Source organism: Pangasianodon hypophthalmus, chromosome 5, assembly GCF_027358585.1.
Source record: "Pangasianodon hypophthalmus isolate fPanHyp1 chromosome 5, fPanHyp1.pri, whole genome shotgun sequence".
Taxonomy (NCBI): domain Eukaryota; kingdom Metazoa; phylum Chordata; class Actinopteri; order Siluriformes; family Pangasiidae; genus Pangasianodon; species Pangasianodon hypophthalmus.
Window position 1 is genome coordinate 15176614 of NC_069714.1, and position 21457 is coordinate 15198070.

General features: G+C 39.6%; 2 protein-coding genes across 2 annotated transcripts in view; both read right to left on the bottom strand.

Moving 5' to 3' along the window:
* Positions 1-8010, bottom strand: part of mao (monoamine oxidase) — a 30715-nt gene extending 22705 nt beyond the window's left edge. Inside the window, exon 1 of the mRNA XM_026912145.3 lies at positions 7858-8010. Coding sequence (XP_026767946.1) covers positions 7858-7906 — 49 coding nt within the window. The 5' untranslated portion in view covers positions 7907-8010. The remainder of the gene's footprint in view (positions 1-7857) is intronic.
* Positions 8011-11137: 3127 nt separating this feature from the next.
* On the bottom strand, positions 11138-20896 carry ndp (norrin cystine knot growth factor NDP). Its single transcript, XM_026909636.3, has 3 exons — positions 20731-20896; positions 16297-16684; positions 11138-12139 (listed from the first exon to the last, which is right to left on the bottom strand). Exons 2-3 carry the CDS (start codon positions 16486-16488, stop codon positions 11915-11917), a joined length of 417 nt encoding a protein of 138 aa, XP_026765437.1. The 5' UTR covers positions 16489-16684; positions 20731-20896; the 3' UTR covers positions 11138-11914.
* Between the last annotated feature and the right edge of the window lie 561 nt (positions 20897-21457).

Sequence of the window (21457 nt, forward strand, 5' to 3'; positions counted from 1 at the left end):
TGACTTGAGCCAGGTACGGTATATAAATAAGTTGGGACCTGTGGGCCAAATGTATTGTTATTATTGTTGCTTCACTGGTACATGAAAATTTGCTAATGTAACAGAACTAATCTTTCAGCCTTAAATCAACAAGAAGCAATCTTGCTCTCGCAGTAAGCCAGTTAAACAAGCATCTGGATTTATTCTTGTTAGTGTCAATACAGCAGGCCATTTGCTGTAAAACAAGAGTGCACGGGAACCAACCATAGTTTCCATGGCAACTGCAAATGTAAGGATGCGGTCGCTTGGCGAGGGTAAACGTAAGAATGGTCTGACTGCCTCTCACTATTCATCAAGAACAAAAGGTGACACAGCAGCCGGCTCCAAGATACCAAAACAAACGTAAACTCTGTGAATGTCACAGTAGTCTGTTTTGCTTCATGCTCGTTTTAGAAGTCATCTCTGATGGGGAAATCCTTTCCAACAGCAGTTCATTTCTCTCACTTCATTAAAAAAGAAAGATGCTCACTGTTTTGAGCTCAGATTCAGACATTAACCACCACAGCCATCTCTTAGTGGCACAAAGGTCAATTGCAAATTAATGCTTCCTGGTATTTAAAGTCCAATTCAAACTTAATTACTTCAATTGTTCTCTCAGATGAAACCTAATATTAAAGTCCAGCAGAATCTACTTTATGTGCCAGCTTCAGCCTTAATTGAGAAATTCAATTATCAGAACTGGCTGCCAGAAAAACAGACTGGGGGTGACAGGGACCACCTTTTGCTCTCCAGATTCTGTACTATTTAAATGCTATAGCAAGTTAGCTTTGGCTAACCCACCCTCAATACTATGCATATTCTTCAAACTAATGCTTGATGTAACGTTTATGATAGTTTGATGTGTGCAATGCCTCAAACATTTTTCCCTTTCCAATTGTTTCTGCTCAGCATACAGCACACCATTTACTACCAATATAACTGAACACAAGGAAACACCAAGAAAAAGGGTGTACTGGGTGCTGCTAGATAATACAAAGAGTCATTGGCCACTGAGAGAATACACCTACATTCTCAATATTATAAAGCACAGCTGTCTTATGTAGTGCATAAAATTAAGTCTAAAAAAAACAGGTATTTCTTCAGGATTATTACAGTAGACCTGTATATATAGTATTACAATAGATATTTTAATCCTGTAATACATCATATTAAAACAACATCTTTTGCTCAAAACTCTCAAAAATCCAGTCAAAAACCCAATTACTGCAAAGAATAGACAAAGCTTTTTCGCGGTACATGAATGTGAACAAACAATAAGCAATGGGGATGTTTATGAGTGGTGCATTCTCCAGTTCTCACGTCCTCCAATCAGTGAAAATGACTGCACTTCAGAATTGCTGCCAAATGCCAATATATTGTGTATCTGAAAAGGCAATCACCCAGAAGCAGACCAGGGAAAGAGGAAAGCTACCAAACACAGGGACAGTTGTTGCCCTGTCAGAGAAACAGTAAAGCATTATCTGAAGTTGCATAATGAAGCCAGTCAAGCTGGAGTCAGGCTCTTCTCTACTCCACTCAAAGGGACTAAAACAAAGTAAGAAATCATATGTATACATGGTCAGAAGGCAATTCCATAGAGCATTAAGAAACCCAAAAAAAGAAAATTAAACATACAGTCTCCTCTGAAATGTTGGAACAGCAAGGTCAATCCATTTATTTTTGCTATACACTGAAGACATTTGGGTTTGAGATCAAAAGATAAATATAAGACTAGAGATATAATTTCAGCTTTCATTATCTGATGTTTGCATCTAAATCTGTTAAAGTACTTGGAACATGGCACGTTTGGTGGGAATTTTTAGCAAAGTAAATATCATTTAATATTTGGTTGCTTATTACTTGCTTGCAATAAAATTATTTGCAATAATAAGTCTGTGACCCATTGACACCACCAAACTGTTGCATTCTTCTTTTGTGATGCTTTTCCAGGTTTGTACTGCAGCTGTTTTTCAGATGTTATTTGTTTTGGATGGTTTCTCCCTTCAGTCTCCTCTTCAGAAGGTGAAATGCATGCTCCATTTGTTTAAGGTCTGGTGATTGACTTGGCCAGTCAAAAACCTTCCACTTTTCCCCCCTGATGAAGTCCTCTGTTGTGTTGGAAGTGTGCTTCTCTGTAAATTGAAAGATAGAATGTTTCTGTAGACTTCTGAATTCACTCTGCTGCTACCATCATGAGTTACACCATCAATAAAGATTAGTGAGCCCGTTCCAGAAGCAGCCATGCAAGCCTAAGCCATGACAATACCTCCACTGTACTTGACCCATGAGCTTTAATGTTTTGGATCATGAGCAGATCCGTTCTTCTTCCACACTTTGGCCTTTCCATCACTTTGGTAGAGGTTAATCTTGGTTCCACAACTTTTGTGCGTTTGTGTGTTTCTCTGTGTTTGTTTACCGATTCCATTCTGGCTTTCCAATTCTTACTACTGATGAATGGTTTGCATCTTGAGGTACGGCCTCTATATTTCTGCTCTCAAAGTCTTCTTTGAACAGTGGAATGTGATACCTTCACCCCTGTCCTGTGGAGGCTGTTGGTGATGACTGTTGATTTTGGGTTTTTTTGCTGCTGTTTTCCTTGGCTGATCTGTTTGATGTCTGATTGTTAGTACCCCAGTGGTTTCTTTCTTTTTCAGAACATTCCCAATTATACTGGCTATGCCCAATGATTGTGCAATGGCTCTGACCGATTTTTCCATCTTTTCTTATCTTCAAAATCGCTTGCTTTTCTCCTATACACGGCTCTCTGGTCTTCATGTTGGTTTATCTTTTTTAACAACAAATGCAGTCTTCACAGGCGAAACCCAGGGCTCAAACCAAGAGTAGACATTCAGAGCTATTAATTCTTTAAACAATCAATCTGGGCAAACAAGCTGCTTGTTTGCAAGGTCCATTTTTAAAAGTGCTATACAAATAATGTGCCAGTCACATTTTCCAATATTTCTGATCACTTGAAAAACAGGTGGGTGAAAACAAAAGGTGCCATTGTCCTTAGTTGTTTAACATATCTAGTTGTAAATATAGTTGTAAATGAAAGTTGAAATTCTGATTCTGATCAGCTATCATCTCATATCCATCCTTTGATCTCATACTCAAATGTCTTTAATCTACAGCAAAAACCAAAGAATTGGCCTTGCCATTCCAATACTTTTGGAGCGGACTGTATATTCAACAATCCCTTGTTTACCATGCTACTGTTATTGTATGTCTTAGATTTTGTCACATAAATTGAAGAGAACTCTTCTAGTTGAATGGTTCACTGCACTTAGAAATGCGTAGATGTTACATAATGAATCCCTGGTGATTCCTCACTGTTTACAGACAAAAACTAAACAATATAAATCAACATTTGGTGTTGTGCTCACACTGAGAAATCCACAGCTGTGTCCTTTTCACTGCAAACATATTTTTGTGTTGGGCCATTCTGAACACATTAACATGGAAAAGTAAATATTGATTAGGAACCTCATCATACACTTGACAACACTGTCTGAGCGTACTTTTGTGTATAATGTTTGTTCAGCTTTTTAAAATCATCAGTTGCGTGTTGCTAATGTTAGTGACTACAGTGAAAGAACACATAAAATCCAAGTAACCACACTGTGGCTCCAAATGTCTGTTGTGTATAAAGCATTTTTAGTGGACTTATGCAATATCTGAAGTTTGGAACAAAGGCCATGTCTGAATCTCCTCCATGCTAGTTAATATTATATTCTACAGTTATTGCATCATTTTGTGTGAAAAATTTTCCACACAGTCTCCTCAAGCCATAAACAACGTAACTCAAGATGTGACCTGTATCAGGGAATAAGAATTGAAAGTATGAACTTCCCCTGACACCCATGGGCTCTTAAACATGGTACAAAGATGCTTAAGGCAAATATGGCAATTAATGCAAGTTTTATGCAGACTGTTGGCATGTAGCTGTGGTTATGTGAACTCCTGGACAATTTCCTTTGAGTTACAGTACGGGCTGGGCACTAATTGGTCTATAGGCCAAGGGTGATGACGTCCACCACCCAATGTGCTTAGATAAGGGAGTTCTTCATGTCTTATCTCAATAGCAAATGAGCATTTTGTCAGAGGATTAGATGACTCCTGTCTGGTCCAATTAACACCACTGGGCAACAGACTTTGAAACAGAAGTGCCTGAGCTGGACAAAAATGCTGTTCTTTTTTTTTGACCCTGACCCCTAGAAGCCTGGTCCATTGGGGGACCCATAATGGATAAACTGGTAGGTCATCATCAGCCTTGGCGAAAATTCCAGACACAAGAACATCTTCACACTCCTCCGATAAGGGGCAAGGATGATGACTTGGCATTGGACATCCTTGCAGCATCCACTAGAGGTCCTTGCTGCAGATCCAAAGTCCAAGGGGTGGAGCTGGAGCTGGACCTGGTCCAACTCCTCCTATAACCCTAACCTTAACCCACAAGACACTCACTCCATGGAATAACACACTTACTAATAGCACACACCCAGCCCGTAACACACTGAGTTGTCTCCTTCCCTTGGACTTTTGGTTCAACTCTGCCCAGGTAGGAGGAGCTGGATCAGGTCTGACTCCACCACTGGACTTTTGGATTCACAGCGATGGGTACTTGAGCGACTGAGCTATAAGAAGTGCTCTGTTGAGAAGTACAAGAAGTATAATGGTCTCAGCTCCTGGATCAGTTGAGCCATTTATAATGGCAAGCCAAAGCCAAAGAGTAAATCTTTTTTGGCTTCTTGTTGGGGCTGTCAGTGTAAGGGATGTCCAAGTCAGACACAGTGTCCTTGAGATGGTTAATTCCTAGGCAGTGAACACATAGCTGGCACATAGCTTGAGGCCCATAGTGGTCTATGAAAAGCGCTTGTAATATAGAAGAAAACACTCACTGAGGTAGAAAAGAATGTGAGGAATCCATCCCTAGCTACAAACAACGCGACAGTGGTCGTTTGTAGTCAGAAGCTGCTAAGTGTATAGCTTTATATCATGTTTACATAGTCAGATGAGTGAAAAAGGAGAAAGTAAATGAAACTTCTATAATAGTGGCATTTATTGCAAATATGGCATCATACATCACTACTTACTTTGGTGGAGGATCTCGGCATGAGTGTACACTTGCACAAGGAGAGTAAAATAGAACCATCCATCCATCTCTGTTGCATTGCAATGAACTGCACTTCACTTATTGCATAATCACACAGGCATAACTTACACTGTGTGTGTTGGCGACATTAAAATATTCACTTGCCTGATTTGTGCCCAGCACTTTTTGAAATAGCTATTTTTAACATAATAGCTCATGGAAGAAACTGATCCAGACACAAAGATATTCATGCTGTTAGTTATTATGGAGAGAAAGGTCTCTCTTATGATATTGTTTGAATCACACATCATGACATAATCTGTGAATCATGACTTTTTTTTTTTTTTATAGAAAACTATAATCTTGATATGCCATATATGTAAATTTTAAAGTGTGACGCTTTATACAATGGCTGTAGGTAGTTTAATCAGCCTATGGGCTTTTACTTTTTTACTTGGGTTTATAGATCCCAGACGAAAAAAAATGTAGTTGATATAAACCAGAGCAACTACATTTAATTTTTTTAACATGTATTTTTTTTTCACCCCCTCGTCAATCTTGACGCCAGCACTTTAAAATAAAGTTACACCCACGCATGCATAATCATACAATATTGCACAGACCCAAAGGGATTTTGTCAGTAATGATGAAGTCAGTGGATGGAACAGAGAGCTGTGCAGCCTTATTACACTCAAGCTTGTGTAAGCAAGAGTGACCAAGAAGCCCTCAAATACACACATTCCACATCTATCTGGTCTGTCTTTGTGTGCTTACGGGAAACAGCTTTCCCTTAAGTTTATCAACAGGAGATAGCGTCCTGTTTTTCTAGGAACTCCAACAACTGTTCAGCATGTACATTTCACCCCAAATGTGCTCTGTATGGCTGAACTCTTAGGCCTCTGCACTGAACTATGAGTTCCTTCCAATGCCTGATTTACAGTGTGGGAAGTGGTCTTCAAGTTTAAACAGCAGGAATGGAATTTCCTCTTTACAGCAACGAGGACATAACCCCCATATCACGGTACTGCAACGTAAACACGGTTCACTCTAATCCATTGTTCTTCTAAATGTTAATCAATACCTGTTTATTCTATAGGGCACAAAAAGGAGCTGAATGCATAAGGCATGTAAAATATTTAAAGAAAAACAAAAACATTTCTTGCTAGATGCTTGGAGATAGAACTGGAACTCTAGGACTGAAATATCTCTCAAACACACCTTTTTTTTTTTTTTTTTTGCACTGCTCTGACCTCATGCATCTTTGTCATAATCAGATTTAGTCTACAAGCAAAGCATTACACAACTTCTCCCACTAACTTTTTTTTATCTGATGTAGGATGCATTATAATTCTTGGAAATAAAAAACAAAACAAAACAAAAGATGAAATCAATTTTACACACAGCCTTTAAGCTGTGGTTAATAAACCGTACACCTTTATTTGCCTTCTGTGTCTTGTCTAACAGGCTGCAGTCTCAGTAACTAAGACTATAAAATTGTGGACTATAATAAAAGTTGCCCAAGTTTAACAAATTAGCATGCACTCGATTATCAGTGCATGTGCTATGTGTGATATGTGAGTACCTTTGATGTGAAAAATATATTATATAACTCAGGTCACTCTGTCAAACTGTCAAAGATCAGGCTATAAATCCTGGTGTGTCTGCAGTGACAGGGTCTTCCCCAGGTCACATTAACAGTGTGTTAGCTGCATATTTCTGCGCAAATACAAACCCAATCAAGGAAATTTGCTCCACATATAGTCTAGGTTTAATCATTACTAGTTTTGTTTTGACCAAAATAAATGGCCCGACACCCACATTTCTTGAGAACGAAATAAACTATCGAAATGCAAAAACACTATAGTCAAACAGAACTGGCGAAACAGCTTGCGATCGTCGAAATATTCTTGTCCGCACACAAACACACAAGTTTGTCTTATTATCCTTGTGAGGACCTTCCACTGACATTATTATTAATGCAGCTAATTAATGCAATGCCTAACACTTAAATTTTACCATAACCTTAACTTCAATCACAAAAGGAAACCTTTTACTTAAATTTTAAAATAAAAGCAGTTTTTGAATTTAACAAAATCATAGAGATCAACCAAAGATGCCCATAGCGTTAAAACTGTCAGATATTCCTATCCTTGTGGGGACATTTGATCACCACCAAGAAAAACAATTATGAGATAGATCATACACTCACACTCTCTCTCTCTCTCTCTCTCTCTCTCTCACACACACACTCTCTCCCTCTCTCTCTCATGGAGTTGCATGTAATATTCAGCAGAAACAGCGTTTCTACGCGTTTGGTGTGTGTGCTTGTGGATGCAGCACCTGTACACTGCAGTATAACAGGTAGACTCCTGGAACAGGAAGCGAACTCTGCTCACACAGGAGCCATAAACCAGCTGAAGTTTTACTCGCGTAGTACATAAACGAACCCTTAGTCTTTAAGTGGTTTTATCATTAGAGCGGCACACATGCAAACCTGGCTCCAGTACAGCTTGCTTGCTTAAATCTGAAGCGATATTGATGCACTAAGCCCGTTAGCCTGTAAGGTGCTAAAGTCTGTCCCTGTGGAAAGCGTCTCGTTATCGTGTGTATCAGCACGACAGCTGTCAGAACACTACCGTCACAACAGTACACTACTCACTAAAGCGCAATTCAAACTTTGTCAAAGGCCACTATGAGGTTTCATTAAGTTTTTTTTTTTTTTTTGGTGGTGTGTTTGTGACACTCACCTGAAATGCCGCCCCCAATCACTATCACGTCGTACGTGTTGGCTGCCATGGTGCTGTACTGCGGTGTCTGCTGTCCTCCTCCCTCTGTCTCTCTGACAGAAGAGCAGCGGAGCTCGCGGCCGCAATAAAGCGCCACAGCCACCGCGAGCCTGTCACTGCCCCGCCCACACGCCACACGCCCCGCCCACAACACGCCCCCTGCGAAGCTCCTACAATTCATAGTTTAATAATAAATACAGTACAACCAGAACCGTGAACTCGCTGTCCTTGTACGTGGACATTTATCCTAAAATCGTTTTAAAATACTAAACATATTCTAAGAATATATATATATTATTTTTCGCCTTTTCATTTGATAAGCGTAACATTTATTCCTACACTTTATTCCCCCCACCCCCCTACTTTGTATATTTAAAATTTTAAAATGAAGCAACTTCACTGGCCTACACTTCACTGTGTAACTGTGTACTGTGTCACCACCTTTATTTACTTATATGAGTATCCTAAAATTTTACTTAATTTATAAAACCCAATAAAATGTTAACCACAAAAGAATATCATTTCATATTTATCATTATTATCTACTAAATATAGAGTATTCTTGATTCACACTGATTCACCTAAACTGAGGTAGAAAATAATCTTATGCAATCTTACCATAGTCTCCTAGAATAGGGTTTATCAAAGGTTCTGTAGATGGTTGACTGTTCAAAGCAGTGATTCTCAAACCATGAATAAATCAAATATTAGTCAGATGTGTAGTATAATGTTCTGGCTATTTATTAGAAGCATAGAGCTTTTATTCCTGAATCTTCCACTGACAGAACACATTAGATCCGAGATGAAATTATAGACCTATTTGTTTTTCAGTTATTAAGGTTTGGATTAAACCTATTCCAATCAAGTGACCAGTTAAACCAGTTAATAAATGTAAGAACTTAATAATAAATACAGCTTTGGTAATTGTGGCTTGTGATTTCCACCACTGTAACAAAAGAAAAAAACAACAACAACAACAACCACCTAACAAACAAACAGCTAGGCTTCATGGCCCCTTGGGAACCCCAAATCCCATTATAGGAATCACAGTTCTAAAGGGATTTCACCTGGAAACTCTTCTGAAAGGAAAAACACTTTAAGGGCCACACCAGCGCAACAAATCAAATAATCTTTCGGGGTAATAAATAGAGCCTTGTGTGTATGTCTAAGCAACTGAGTATTGAGGTCTTGCTCAAAAAACTGTTATCTGGTTATCTGTTTTAGAATTTTAACTCACCACCTTCATATCAGTAGCTTAAAATCACAGTAGGCGTATCTTCATATAAAATATCTACTAAAATTACTTTCAGAACAAAGTCCTAACACATCCTGTCTGAATCTTATCTGAATGTTAGTGATCAGTAATCAACAATAATTACCTTCTGTCAAGCTATTCACTGAATTATCATCATAGCATAGAATATTTGTTAAGGAAAAATTCAACACACATAAATATAGTTTCTTTGCATAATTATCAAATTTCACCCACTGTAATGTAAGCTTTATGTTTTAAATAACCTCGCTCTCCGTGTGAACGTGGAAGCACTTGCCCTCTTGTGGTTGGATTTGCTTTGTGTGCTCTGCAGGCTGTGTTCTTAAAGGTTCTGCAAATCAACTGTGAATACTAATGTCTGTGTAATGTCTGTATAAAATATAAAAATAAATCTTCTATTTCTATATGTATAAAGTCTACATACTATATTTTTACCTCATCAATTTACCCCATGATGACACGCCACATTTTTAAAAATAAGTCACCTAGGTTAGCACAGTTTCCAATAGAAGATCAACGGGGAAATGGGCACAGGTATGGATTTGTGCAGCAAAAAAAAAAAAAAAAAAAAGTATGCACCAGCACTATTGCTAATATAATGAACACACTGCAGATAATCCAAATCCAGAGCTGATCTCTTTAGGTTAGTAAGCTAGTAAAACTCCACGCTAGCACATCTCCATATCCTGGAGGACGTCCCATAGAGAGAAGGCCCTCACCCAGATACAGAGTTAAGAATAGCAGTATGCGGGTTGTCTGCCTGTGGGACGTTCTCTGCTGGGCCATACACACATACCTTTACTGAGGTGTCTGTTTCAGCCTCAACATACTTCCTCAGCATGGAATGTAAAGACTAATACCTAAAGGCATATAATAGGCTGCAAAGAGCTCAAAATAAAGTGACTAACTTCCCATTGGAGAGGTTCAGATGATGGAAAGCCATTTTTGCTGTGCATTTTTCAGTACATCCAGTAGAGTGGGCTCTTGCAGCAATCATTTGTATCAGCATCAGACAAAAGTAGCATGTTTTAATTGCTATACCTGTATGTCAGTTAAGATAACCTTTCTAATAATATGTATATATATATATATATATATATATATATATATATATATATATATATATATATATATATATATATTTTACATATTATTTATAAAACTGAGAAAAATTATGTGCAGTAAATAGCAGATTGATGATCACATCCATGAGCACAATAATCCTAATTTAAAGATGGCCCATTTCTTTGTCTAGGTAATAAAAATTGCAGCTCATATTAGCTTGAGTTTAATCAAATCAAAATACATTAAGAGCTTTGCCTGTTATTGAGGATCTAAATCATACTGCAGTCTTTGGTAGACGGAATGGCTACAACGGCTTATTCAGGCCTGTTTTGTTGCACAGAGTATAAACACTGAGTCGTGTGTGAGCAATATCTTTGTGATTTACTTCATGTATTTCAGACTTAGCAAAACTTTGGTAGTGACAGTTTTGGGACAACAGAATGAGAGCCAGCTGTGTAGGACATAGATATGGACTGGTTAGTTCTAAAGATGCGTTGTTGAGACCATATTCTATTTGTCACTGTAATAATTTATCTTTCACTTTTCACTTTGTTTGACAGAGGATAAGAACACAGAGGACTGTCTCAGGAGAATGAACAGAATCATGTACGTTATATTCTGTTAGGCTATTATAATTAATTAAGTGAATGCCTCATTCATTACATATTTTACCAGAGAAGCCTTTCAGAGCAACTGTGAAATTAAGAGAACTCACAAACATCATCTGCACACTGTGTTATACTGGCAAATTAGCCGTAAGTTATTGTGGCCCGACTGAAAATCACAGCATATCAACCATATGATCTTAGTATAAGGTTCTAACTACCATTATAGTTCTTTACCCAGATAATAATATAAGGTCCCAATATGTCCCAATACGGCTCCAAGAATACAGGCAGTGTGTACAAACAAAAAGTCATTTATTAGATTCACATATGGAACCAACAGAGCTGTCAGGGTTTTTTTTTTTTTTTCATAATTACAAACTCTGTGCAACTTCACAAAGGGTACAATTACAGCAAAGCACGACAAAGACTTTTATAGAAGGCTGCTCCGTGTTATTGTAAACTAATGAAATTCTGATGCTAACTTAAAGAAATGCAGCATTCTTTTGTGATTTTAACATAGGAGCCCCATGGGCATTTCTGTCATTATGAACTTTAATTTTCCTTTGACAACTCAGTCCTGTTCAACATAATGATCTTAACAGTGCATGCTATATTTGACCAGACGTACATGAAATGGCCATTTTCCGCTTATAGTCCGAGCACTGACATTACAGTGTCCAACAGCTGCAACAGAGACATTACCCTGGCATCTCTGCAACCTGTGAACAATTCCCGAGAGTTCTCTCGCTTTCGTTGGAATGTCTCCATCCCGGAACGGATACGATACCTTCTAAGTTCTCTCTTAAACTGCAATGTTGTTGCCAGCATCCATAATTTTTCACATGCTGTGATCAAAGCAGTGGAATGCATTAGAAATTAATCAACTGGCAGAGACCAGGCCCAGGTGCAACCAACTCGTGAATGTTTCTTTTCTTGGATTTTTATGCTGCTGGCTTAATCTCCATCCATACCAGCACTGCTAATGAATCGTGTAATAGTTTGTTTAATATGGACAGCAATAAAACACATATAAAATGGGGCTTAGCCATTTCCTTCTTCTTGGCAAGCCCATTCAGTTGCATTCCTCACAGCTGCAAGCAAGGATGTACCGGTAGGTGGCAGTTATTCGAGTCCCACCAGAGCACCGCAGACGCACTGCTTTCAGTTTGGAGGTGTGCGGGCGGCAACAGAAGCATGTACTTTTAAATGGTTGCTTAAGAACGGAGCTGAAGGAGATGAGAGGGTCTGAACGAGATGTGTGGCTGCAGTGACCTTCACACCGAGCCAGGAGTACCATCTGTGGAGTAAAAGAGAGCACAGAATTAAAGGAATTATATATTTTAGAGATAAGAGAAATCATATTTACTGAAACCAGAATCCCAGTTCATGATGCTTGAAAGAAAACACAAATGTAATTTGATATTTTTTAAATAGTCCACTGCAAACCTAAAGTATAATATGCAGTATTGGAAACAGTGGTGCAATGGGTAGCGTTATTGCCTCACAACTCCAGGGCCCAATCCCAGGGTTCCCACCCAGTGTTCCAAGTAGAGGTTCTTGATCTACCACAATTCTGACAGGATTAAGCAGTTCCTGAAGGTGAATAAATGATAATATCCAATATGCTGGATCTAAATTCAGTGCATTCATGTAGTTTCCCATTTAGGAAATTTAGGGACCTTGTTTTCATGTGGTTGTGAACTTTCATGTGGTGGAATTTCAGGGTCAAATTTCGAGGTCAAATATAGTGCTGCTGAATTTTCACAATCTGAACTTCTACAAACTAATTTTTCACAGTGAACTGTTTATTGCTAAATAAAGTGCAATATTAATTTTCTAGAGCTTGAAAAATTTAAAACCAGAATTTTCATGACCTGAATTACAAAAGCTCTATAGTAACACTATAATTTAAAAAATGTACAATTTTTCAATATATTAAATATAATTATTTAATATAATTATTTTTAATTATTTCTAAAATTTAATACAGTGTTAAATTTTTAAATATGAAAACTCATAGATAGGGCACATAGAAAATTTATGCATGCACACTCACAGTTAAGAAAATTCAGTTTAAACCCTGACTGAATATGGATATTCATTTAACTTTTACATTTATGCTAAGATATCTCTATACATATGAGGAGCCAGTGTTCAGACTACTGAAACAACAGCATCAGGTGGGGTTACTGAGTCTACTTGAAGTCCACATGGCATCCTGGAATGGGACTGTGTGAACTGCTATCGTTTGTGTGAACCTTCCCTCAGGACTGGGCTGAGATAAGCTACTTCAGAGAGTTTATAGCTGTGAACAAAGAATGGTTCTGTACTCCACGTGTGACCTTGCACCTGTGCTGAGATGGGAGTGTGGCTGATCTCTCCCAGACCCGGGTGCAGAAGCTATACCATCCTCTGGCTCTTGCACACAAACACATACACACTCACTCACTCAACCATTCATTCACTCACAGACAAGGATTCACCTCAGGTGCCATTTGAACAGCATTGTTGTGTGACATTGATTTGTGTTATCTAATGTAAAAATAGAGTTTTATACACATCACAGCTCATTTTATGAGGGTCAGACGATGCACCTGGGCCAGGTTATTAGGCCTCGAGCTATGGTTGATAACAATCAAGCCACCCACAGCAGCCTATGAAAGAAGCTATCTTTCATAAGAATGCTCTCATAATTAAAGTTTAATGAGTGATGTGATGGTGCATTCGATCTGGCTGGTCGGCTTCACTGGATGACGCACACAGCTAGATGGACAAACATGACTTAATTGATCAGTCTTCTAATTTTGAATAAAAGGTGACCAGCACCAGCCCACGAGCCACACATTCCTGCTGCATTCAGTAAACAGACGCCTGTGTCATGGTGCCTATCAGCTGTCTAGTGTCAGCCAAGTGTCACCCATACTGTCAGGGACAATAGCCTGTTGGGAGCCAAAAGCTTACAGCAGAGGGTTGTGGGAAGTCAGACCTGAGCCCACATTGTTTTAGTGTCTCAGGGTAAGAGTGCTGATATAGGATCTGGGATCATCTGTCCATTGAACTATATTTATTATGATGCAAAAGACAAAATTGGGTCTCTAATCAGCACTCTAGAGCTTTGATAATATGAGCCTCCTGCAGAGAGCAGCTATTATGAGTATGAAAAGTATGGTGATGTTATTATGTATCACTCTTCGACAGTTAACAGCTACATGTAATGATAAAAAGTACTTAAGCCCCTTGGGCAACACTTTGTGCATATATTCCCATATGTACTCTCTGTTCTTTTCAGTTTCATTAAAATGAATAAGATTTTTTTTAAACAGCTCTTAGAAACATGGGGTCCTCAAAAGTTCTTTGGGCAGTTACTGGTTTGGCAGTACTTGGGACCTTTTGTGAAAGGAAAGCCCCTTTGTCATAGGGTTATACACAGAATATTGAAGGGTTCCCTCAGAGGTGCAAACTGAAAAACTCCTCAAGGTGTTAGACTAACAACTTTTTTTTTTTTGAGGAGTGTATGACTATATAGAGTATTCTTGATCTTTTCATTGCACTTGGGAAAATATTCAATATTTAAATGCTTTATATCTTTGTTCCATTGATCATACCAACATTTCATTTTTTTAAATTATTAAATATTGGTTACTTTATATTCTGTGACAAAGGTTTACTTAAATCCTAAATATTTGGTAGAGATATCCAAGTTTAGCATACCATGTAGGCAGTTTACATGGGATGTTAGCTGAAATTAATATCGGTTAGCTGTGTGCAGAGAATGAAATCTGGCCCTAGTTTTAGTGCAAAAAAACTTTATTTCTGTGCTATCCTTTAGTGGAACAAAAAAAAAGTGATATTTCTCTCCCAAAGTATACTGAGAAACTAAATAAATAAGCACTCATGCTTGAAAAAATTAGATGAATTATATGTATCCTGTCACTATGCCAGTGGATGGAGTTGACTGATTTCAAAAGGTGGGAGGAGCTTTATACTGGAAAATGAAGATTGAAGCAAATAGGTCTAGGTGACAACAGCTGGGCAGCAGATGTAGGTTCTTCAGCACCAACTCTCCTTTCTTTATATTTATAGCATGAGTGATTGCGCAGGTAGATGCTATGTGCTATGCAGTGCTGCTTAAATTTGCATGTAGCCCAGCCATCCTCATAGCTCATGAAGTGTGTAATAGGCTTCTTTAAAGCTGTTACTAAGACAAGCTTGATTCGTAATTTGTAATGCGGTACAACAGCGTGCCTGTGACCCTGTATGTTAAATCATGAAGCTTTAGTGGGATTGTAAATGTCTGGTACTTGATCTGAACTATTCTGGCCATAAACCCAGTCTTCACCATCGTTTCACAGTAAGTCCTCTGAGACAATCAACCACTCATATTAGGGATAAGTGAAAGCTGCTACAGCAGAATCTGTCACGATTAGTTACAGCACAGATCTCAAATGGTCCCTCAGGACTTGGTGCCCTGGCTGGATGCATGAGTATTTGAAGAAGTTGTTCCTAATCTAGCACGGATGTCTATCTGTCCTCATTGTATTGCATGTCATTTTTGCTCATTGTGGTATGTCTTGTAATTGGACCTGATAAGAAAGCTCATCATGAATGACGCCCAAGGAATGGGATGAAATTCTTTAGTGATATCATAGGTTCCTAACAGCCCCTCATTAGTTATAGGATGGAGGAAAAATTCTGTCTTAATGAGTCTCCTCTCTTTGCTGACAGGTCCCAGCTGGGCTTGCTATTGGAGTGCACATTTGACATGCTAAAGCCGAAATTTGCCCTTGCAAGGGCTGAGTCAGGTAAATCAGAGTCTCCTCATTTGGCTCGCACTAATTCTGTGGGTGTAAGGCTGCAGCATGCTATAGGTTGGAGGGCAAAAGTGGTGATTCAGCCACAGTTCTATGCAGAGCTCTGGAACTAGGCCACAGCACAGACATTTTATGCACCCTGTGTGGACTTATTCCTGGCTAGACCATGGGACTAACAGTCTGTCTGTGTTCACTGTTCTCTGCCAAGGTGTCAATGTAACCAAGGTAGAGATCATGAGAAAAGAGCAAAGGGCATGTGGACCATGCTATCTGATTTAGGTTGAGAGCCTATGGGTTGATAGAAATACCCTTTTACTTACTGTATTTCCTTCAACATCTTGTTAGCAGGAACATATGGATGTATAGTGTATTAACTTACAGCAGGGTCTGACCTGGAACTCAATAAGCAACATGGGACTGTATGTGAACCTGCTGTTGATCTCAGTTGGATGCTAATTGCCAAAAAACATCGGCATGAAAGAGCACAAAGCCACAGGCCTGAACAAAATACTGAAATAGCCTTCTTTATCACCCTTTCCCTAAGTAATGACTATGAATATTTCTAGAGGGATTCATAAATTCACACACAGTCACACAAATTAGATGGCAGAGAATATATATTGGTATGCAGCTGGTAACACACCTTGGAGTTGCACTTGTAGATGGGATGTGTGATGGTCTCCACAAAATGGTGTCTCATACACCTGTCAGGATCGGAGTCCCCAAGGTGTCCACTCTCAGCCTTACAGGTAACTCCACGCAGAATGCTCAGCAGAGGACACGTGACCAGCAGAAGCACAATCCCTGGCTGGCTAAATGCACTTGTGTTCCTCATATTGGCACCTTGGCACAATGCAAAGGAGAGGAAACTTCCCAGCAACAAAATGGATAGAGATGGAGCTTCTTCAATTACAGAGGAAAATTCACAGCTCTTTGTCCGGGTTCGGTGGGCACGCTGGTAAACTGGAGTGTGTGGTGGATTTGTTCTTTATGCACTGCCATCTCCTTTAGCCCTGTCTGTGTGTTTCTTTCTGTCAGGAAGGAAAAAAGTAGATTTAGGCCAGGGTGAAAGTTAGAGGATATAATGTCTGTTATATCTATGTGGTTTGAGGGCATTGGGCAGCTACAAGCCAGTGGACCATGACAGATTTTGCAATTGAAAGCTTGTCAATTAAAAAAAAAAAAAAAAAAAAAACCTTGAAAAAAATCTCCACTGCTTCAATTTGATCAAGGTGGCTGCTATTGTGTATCCAGCCAGAAATGAGTGGGCTGCTGTACGAGGCATGCTGGCCGCCCACCCTACTGTTATTCTAACAACCCCAACAGACAAAAAAAATCAGATTTTATTACACCAAGGAGAAACTTAATCCATTAATAAATAGACTGTGGTGGATAATTTCCCCAAGAATGAATTTTTCATTGGAAAAAATAGATGTCAAAATATGTTCTCTCAAGACAAGTTAACTATATATTTATATATTTACTTTGCATTAATTTGTGGTCTATGCACTTTATTGACCTCTTGATAATGGTATTCCTCTAAAGAAAATGCCTTGTGTGGTGGTTAAATTCATCTAGCCATAACTGCTAATAAGCCTTGTGCAGTGCTTGCTAGAAAAGCCAGTTGGTTCTTTCTCTACTGCCTGAAGGCCCTAGAACCTTAAACCTGGGCAAGCCTTTTCATGGAAAGGAAATTATCATTCATAAAAAAAAAAATAATAGTCTGCATTATGTCAAAACTTGTTCTGTCCCATTTTCCTTCATTTAAGTCTGAATATTTTGTTGAGACCATCATTTGTTCTGAAATCGCAAACACTTCAAGTTCATTTAAAAAACGTACCCTTGTGTTTTTCTTTCTGTACAGAATCATTTAACTTTAACATTCCATGGGTGAGAAATTTAAGAATCAATTTGCCTGTTAAAATAAATACTCTCTGAAATGTTTAACTGCACCAGAGAGCTTGTGTTGCAGGGTTTACACAAGCAGACATTACAAGTCTGTTCTTAACTGAGAGGCAGGTACAGATACAGGTTGCACTCTCTATCACTAGGTTAATACAATCAGATATAATGGCTATAGTCATCCTACTGCCCATGGTTGCCATGTTGCATGCATGTAATAATCAATCTGAGCAATATGGTGAAGACACAAGGTGACTAAAGAGCAAGAGAAGGATCTCATGGTCATCAGTCATAAACAGCAGCTTGTAGTTATGAACAACAGCAGTTAAGTCTGGAGATTCAGTGTATTCTGAGTAGGATAGATCGGGGGGACGCATTCCCTCATCCACCTATCCATGCACAGAACTTCCTCAGAGCAGGCAGGCAGTTAGGTAAAGAAGCATCCGTACCTGCACACATCCACCAATTGACAGAACCCAGCGGGTCTAAAATCAGCAGCGGGAACTTCTGATATCCTTCATCTGAGACAACAATATGCACTGCCTCAAGCCCAGCGTTGCCCTTGTCTCTCCAATCTCCACTATTTCCCAGTCTGGTGGTTGCTAACATTTTTTGTTGGAGCATAATTATGGATATCAGAGATGGAGTTTCATTTGTTGGACATATGTTTTTTGATTTCAATTTGGCAACATTGCAGTTTTACTCATACTGCACTGAAATGTTTCCTGTAATTAGTATTCACATTAGAAATGTAGCCTGAGCCAGGAACTCAGTGAATAAATAAAGTCATTTCATCATGGAGATTTCTGGAGGAGAGAGGTGCTGTTAGAACCAATGAAATAGCTCAACCCAAATATTATTTCCCCGATTGATCAGGCTAATAGCCTTGTTGACAGTACATTTCACTGCAACAACAGTAATTTAGCATTTACAAGTTACACTTCAACTGAAAGCCCAAAAGAATCCTTTATTTTCATTGTTTTACATCCCTGTACTTTGTTACGCATCCTTTTACTGCAAAACATCTGCTAATTATTGTTTGAGCCAACTCAGCATATTTTTATTCTACAAGAAGTAAAGCAATAAACATTCAAAATGAAAGCCCAAAGTGAGTAAGACACTGCAGAAGTGTTGTGTAGTGCTTTCAGGCTGAAATGAGTCAGAGACTTTCCTCTACCTCTCCAGGAGTCCTGTCCAGGGCTGATGCCATGCAGCAGGCCTCTGATCTGAACTGTCCCCTGTGTGCTGTCCTCCGAAAACAGGATATGGTGCTTTTTGATCAAGGTATCACAGGCTTAGTGAGGGGCCTCAGCGTCTACGCCATTAGAACTGTGAAATTCCTGACATTCAAAAGCAGCCACAGGCTGTGCCTCAGCCTCCATCGCACCAGTCAAAACCACAGTTCAATTATTTTGGGGGAATAAAAGAAATGCTTTCTGAGTTTGGGTACATCACATGTGATACAGTGGATTTTAACCCACTCACCCACCCACATACACACACGTGCACACACACACACACACACACACACACACACAAACACACACTATGAAGGAACTTCGGGGATTTCAGGTAGTCTCTTGATATTGGTGTAAGTTGTCCTGTCTCTGGCTCTCGTTGCTGCCCTCCGCCTTGCATAAGCTAAAGCACAGACTGTCATTTTGAAGAGGATTTTCAGACTGAAATGTGCCTTTGGGTATGAGAAAGGGAGGATAAGGCAGAATTCACATTATTTGCTATGGTTGGCACAGTATTGCCTCAGAGAAGCAATTTATTCAGTCCAGAGCAGATTTAGCAGGTAACTTCTTTAGTTGCCTCCAGCCTCTAAGTGAATCCCATAATCCTGGAAAAAGTCCTTTTATTCTGGATCATAACTGTTCGCAATTGGTTTGTTGATCTGACTAGAGCAGCGATGCATGCAATACAGTTCAAAACTGGAATGAGTTTCATGCTTTCCATGCTATCAAAATGACATTTAGACAAACTATCTATTACAGTACTGCTTGTAAAGTACCATAAAGTCTCCTACATACTGACAAACTCGCCTCCTCTTACGCTCATGGCTGATGTCATTGTTTGGTGCTTGTTGCCCTATTGTCTGGCCCGCTTTTAATAAACCAAAGGGCAGATTCCTACAAGAACGCATAACCCCAGCACCCCTCCTCCTCTCTGCACCCATCTGCACCCACGCAGCATGCCAGGCCCGAACAGGGGCACTACACTCTAATACCACCAACCCATGCCTCCTGTATGCCACAGCTAAGCCTCACACTAAATATATCCCCCATGATGAAGATAAGACAAACAGTGTAGATTTGAGCGCAGCCATTGACCAATGGCAATAGATCTTGTAAGCCCATGCTAAGCTGACGTTAGTGTTACAATTTAGGCTTTTTTGAGACAATGAAATATGGAAGGTCCTGGTCATAGGTGCCCCAAGGGACATGATCAGCAATTAGGAACTGTATTATGATATCCTGTTAAGCATCCGTCTTTAATTTGGAATTCATGTTTAAACATCACACACAGAAGGCTAGAACACCAGAAAACACAATAAAAATGATAATGAGCAACCTGACACCACACACACACACACACACACACACATAGAGGTGGTGGGTTGGTGGGGTTTGTCTCAAATTGTGCAAGGGAAATCATGTGATGCCTCTCATCCACCTCCATAAAAATGAAGACTATACGCAATTTTTTCCTGAAAGCCCCAGCTAAGAATTCTTAGTATCTGTCTGTGCAGAGGCAATAGCTCATCTCAGCAGTCAACCTACCACAGAACACATTGTGTCTCTCATCAGATACACATACCAACAACCTGCTCCAGGCTCAGTGCCTCCAACCAACTCATTTCACTCATGACTCACACACTGCATAATTACCTTGTCTCTGCTGCTCACATGGAGGGCTTATAAAGGTGTCTATGACTTGAGGAAACCGACAAAGAAAAACAGGGCTTTGGAGGTGGTATTGTGGTAACAATACTTCCTCGGGTAATTAAAAAAATATGTCACAAGCTCAGAACTACTCTGAACATTTGTCAAAATCAGCTGATCAGCTAGACGGCAACATAACAACTAAAGACTAAAGGCAGCTCAACTAAAGGCATGCAAGCAAAGTGGCTCTGTGGAACCCTGGGTCACCTTAAGATTCAGGGTGATCTTACCTTCTCTCCAGTTCCTCTCAGCTCTCGATATCCAAGCCCAGCTGCACCTCCCTGGACTGAAGTGGAAATGCTTCAATAACAATTGCTTTTAAACCTCCTTCTTCCCTCTCCTCTCCCCACTCACTCACTCACTCTCTCTCTCCCTCTCACGCACACCGATCGTGTGTGAGCTCTTGACTCCCTCTTTCCCTCCCTCCCTCTCTCTCGCTGCTCCCCCTCCCCTCAACCGCCTCCTCTGACATTAACACCCCTCATTTTTATAGAAGAATCAGTAGGAAAACGGAAAGGACAGATGATGCACATCTCAGGAATAGTTGTGGACCATGACACAGCACAGCAGTCATATATCACTTCGGCGACACATCCACACAGCTGACACACCGGCATTCTCTCACAAACCAAATGGTGATTCCAGCCCTGGAATGGTTGCAGAATCAAAGGTGAGCAACAGCCTGGCCCTCTTTTACGAGCTTGGGGTTATAAAACTGTTAGCAGAATTAGTTTATTTAAAAACAACTGGTCCAAAAGCATAATGACTGCAGTAACTGTAGTCTCCCATAAACAATAGGGTCACCACTGAGTTTGGGAGGTGCTTCAGAAATTCACACAGCTCATACTATGTCCAGGCTAGGTGAAAACCTTAGCCTCTCTTTTAAAAACAAGGGTTTAAAGCACACACAAGCGCCATGGCATCAAATCTATAAATAATAAAACAATGTGTAACAAG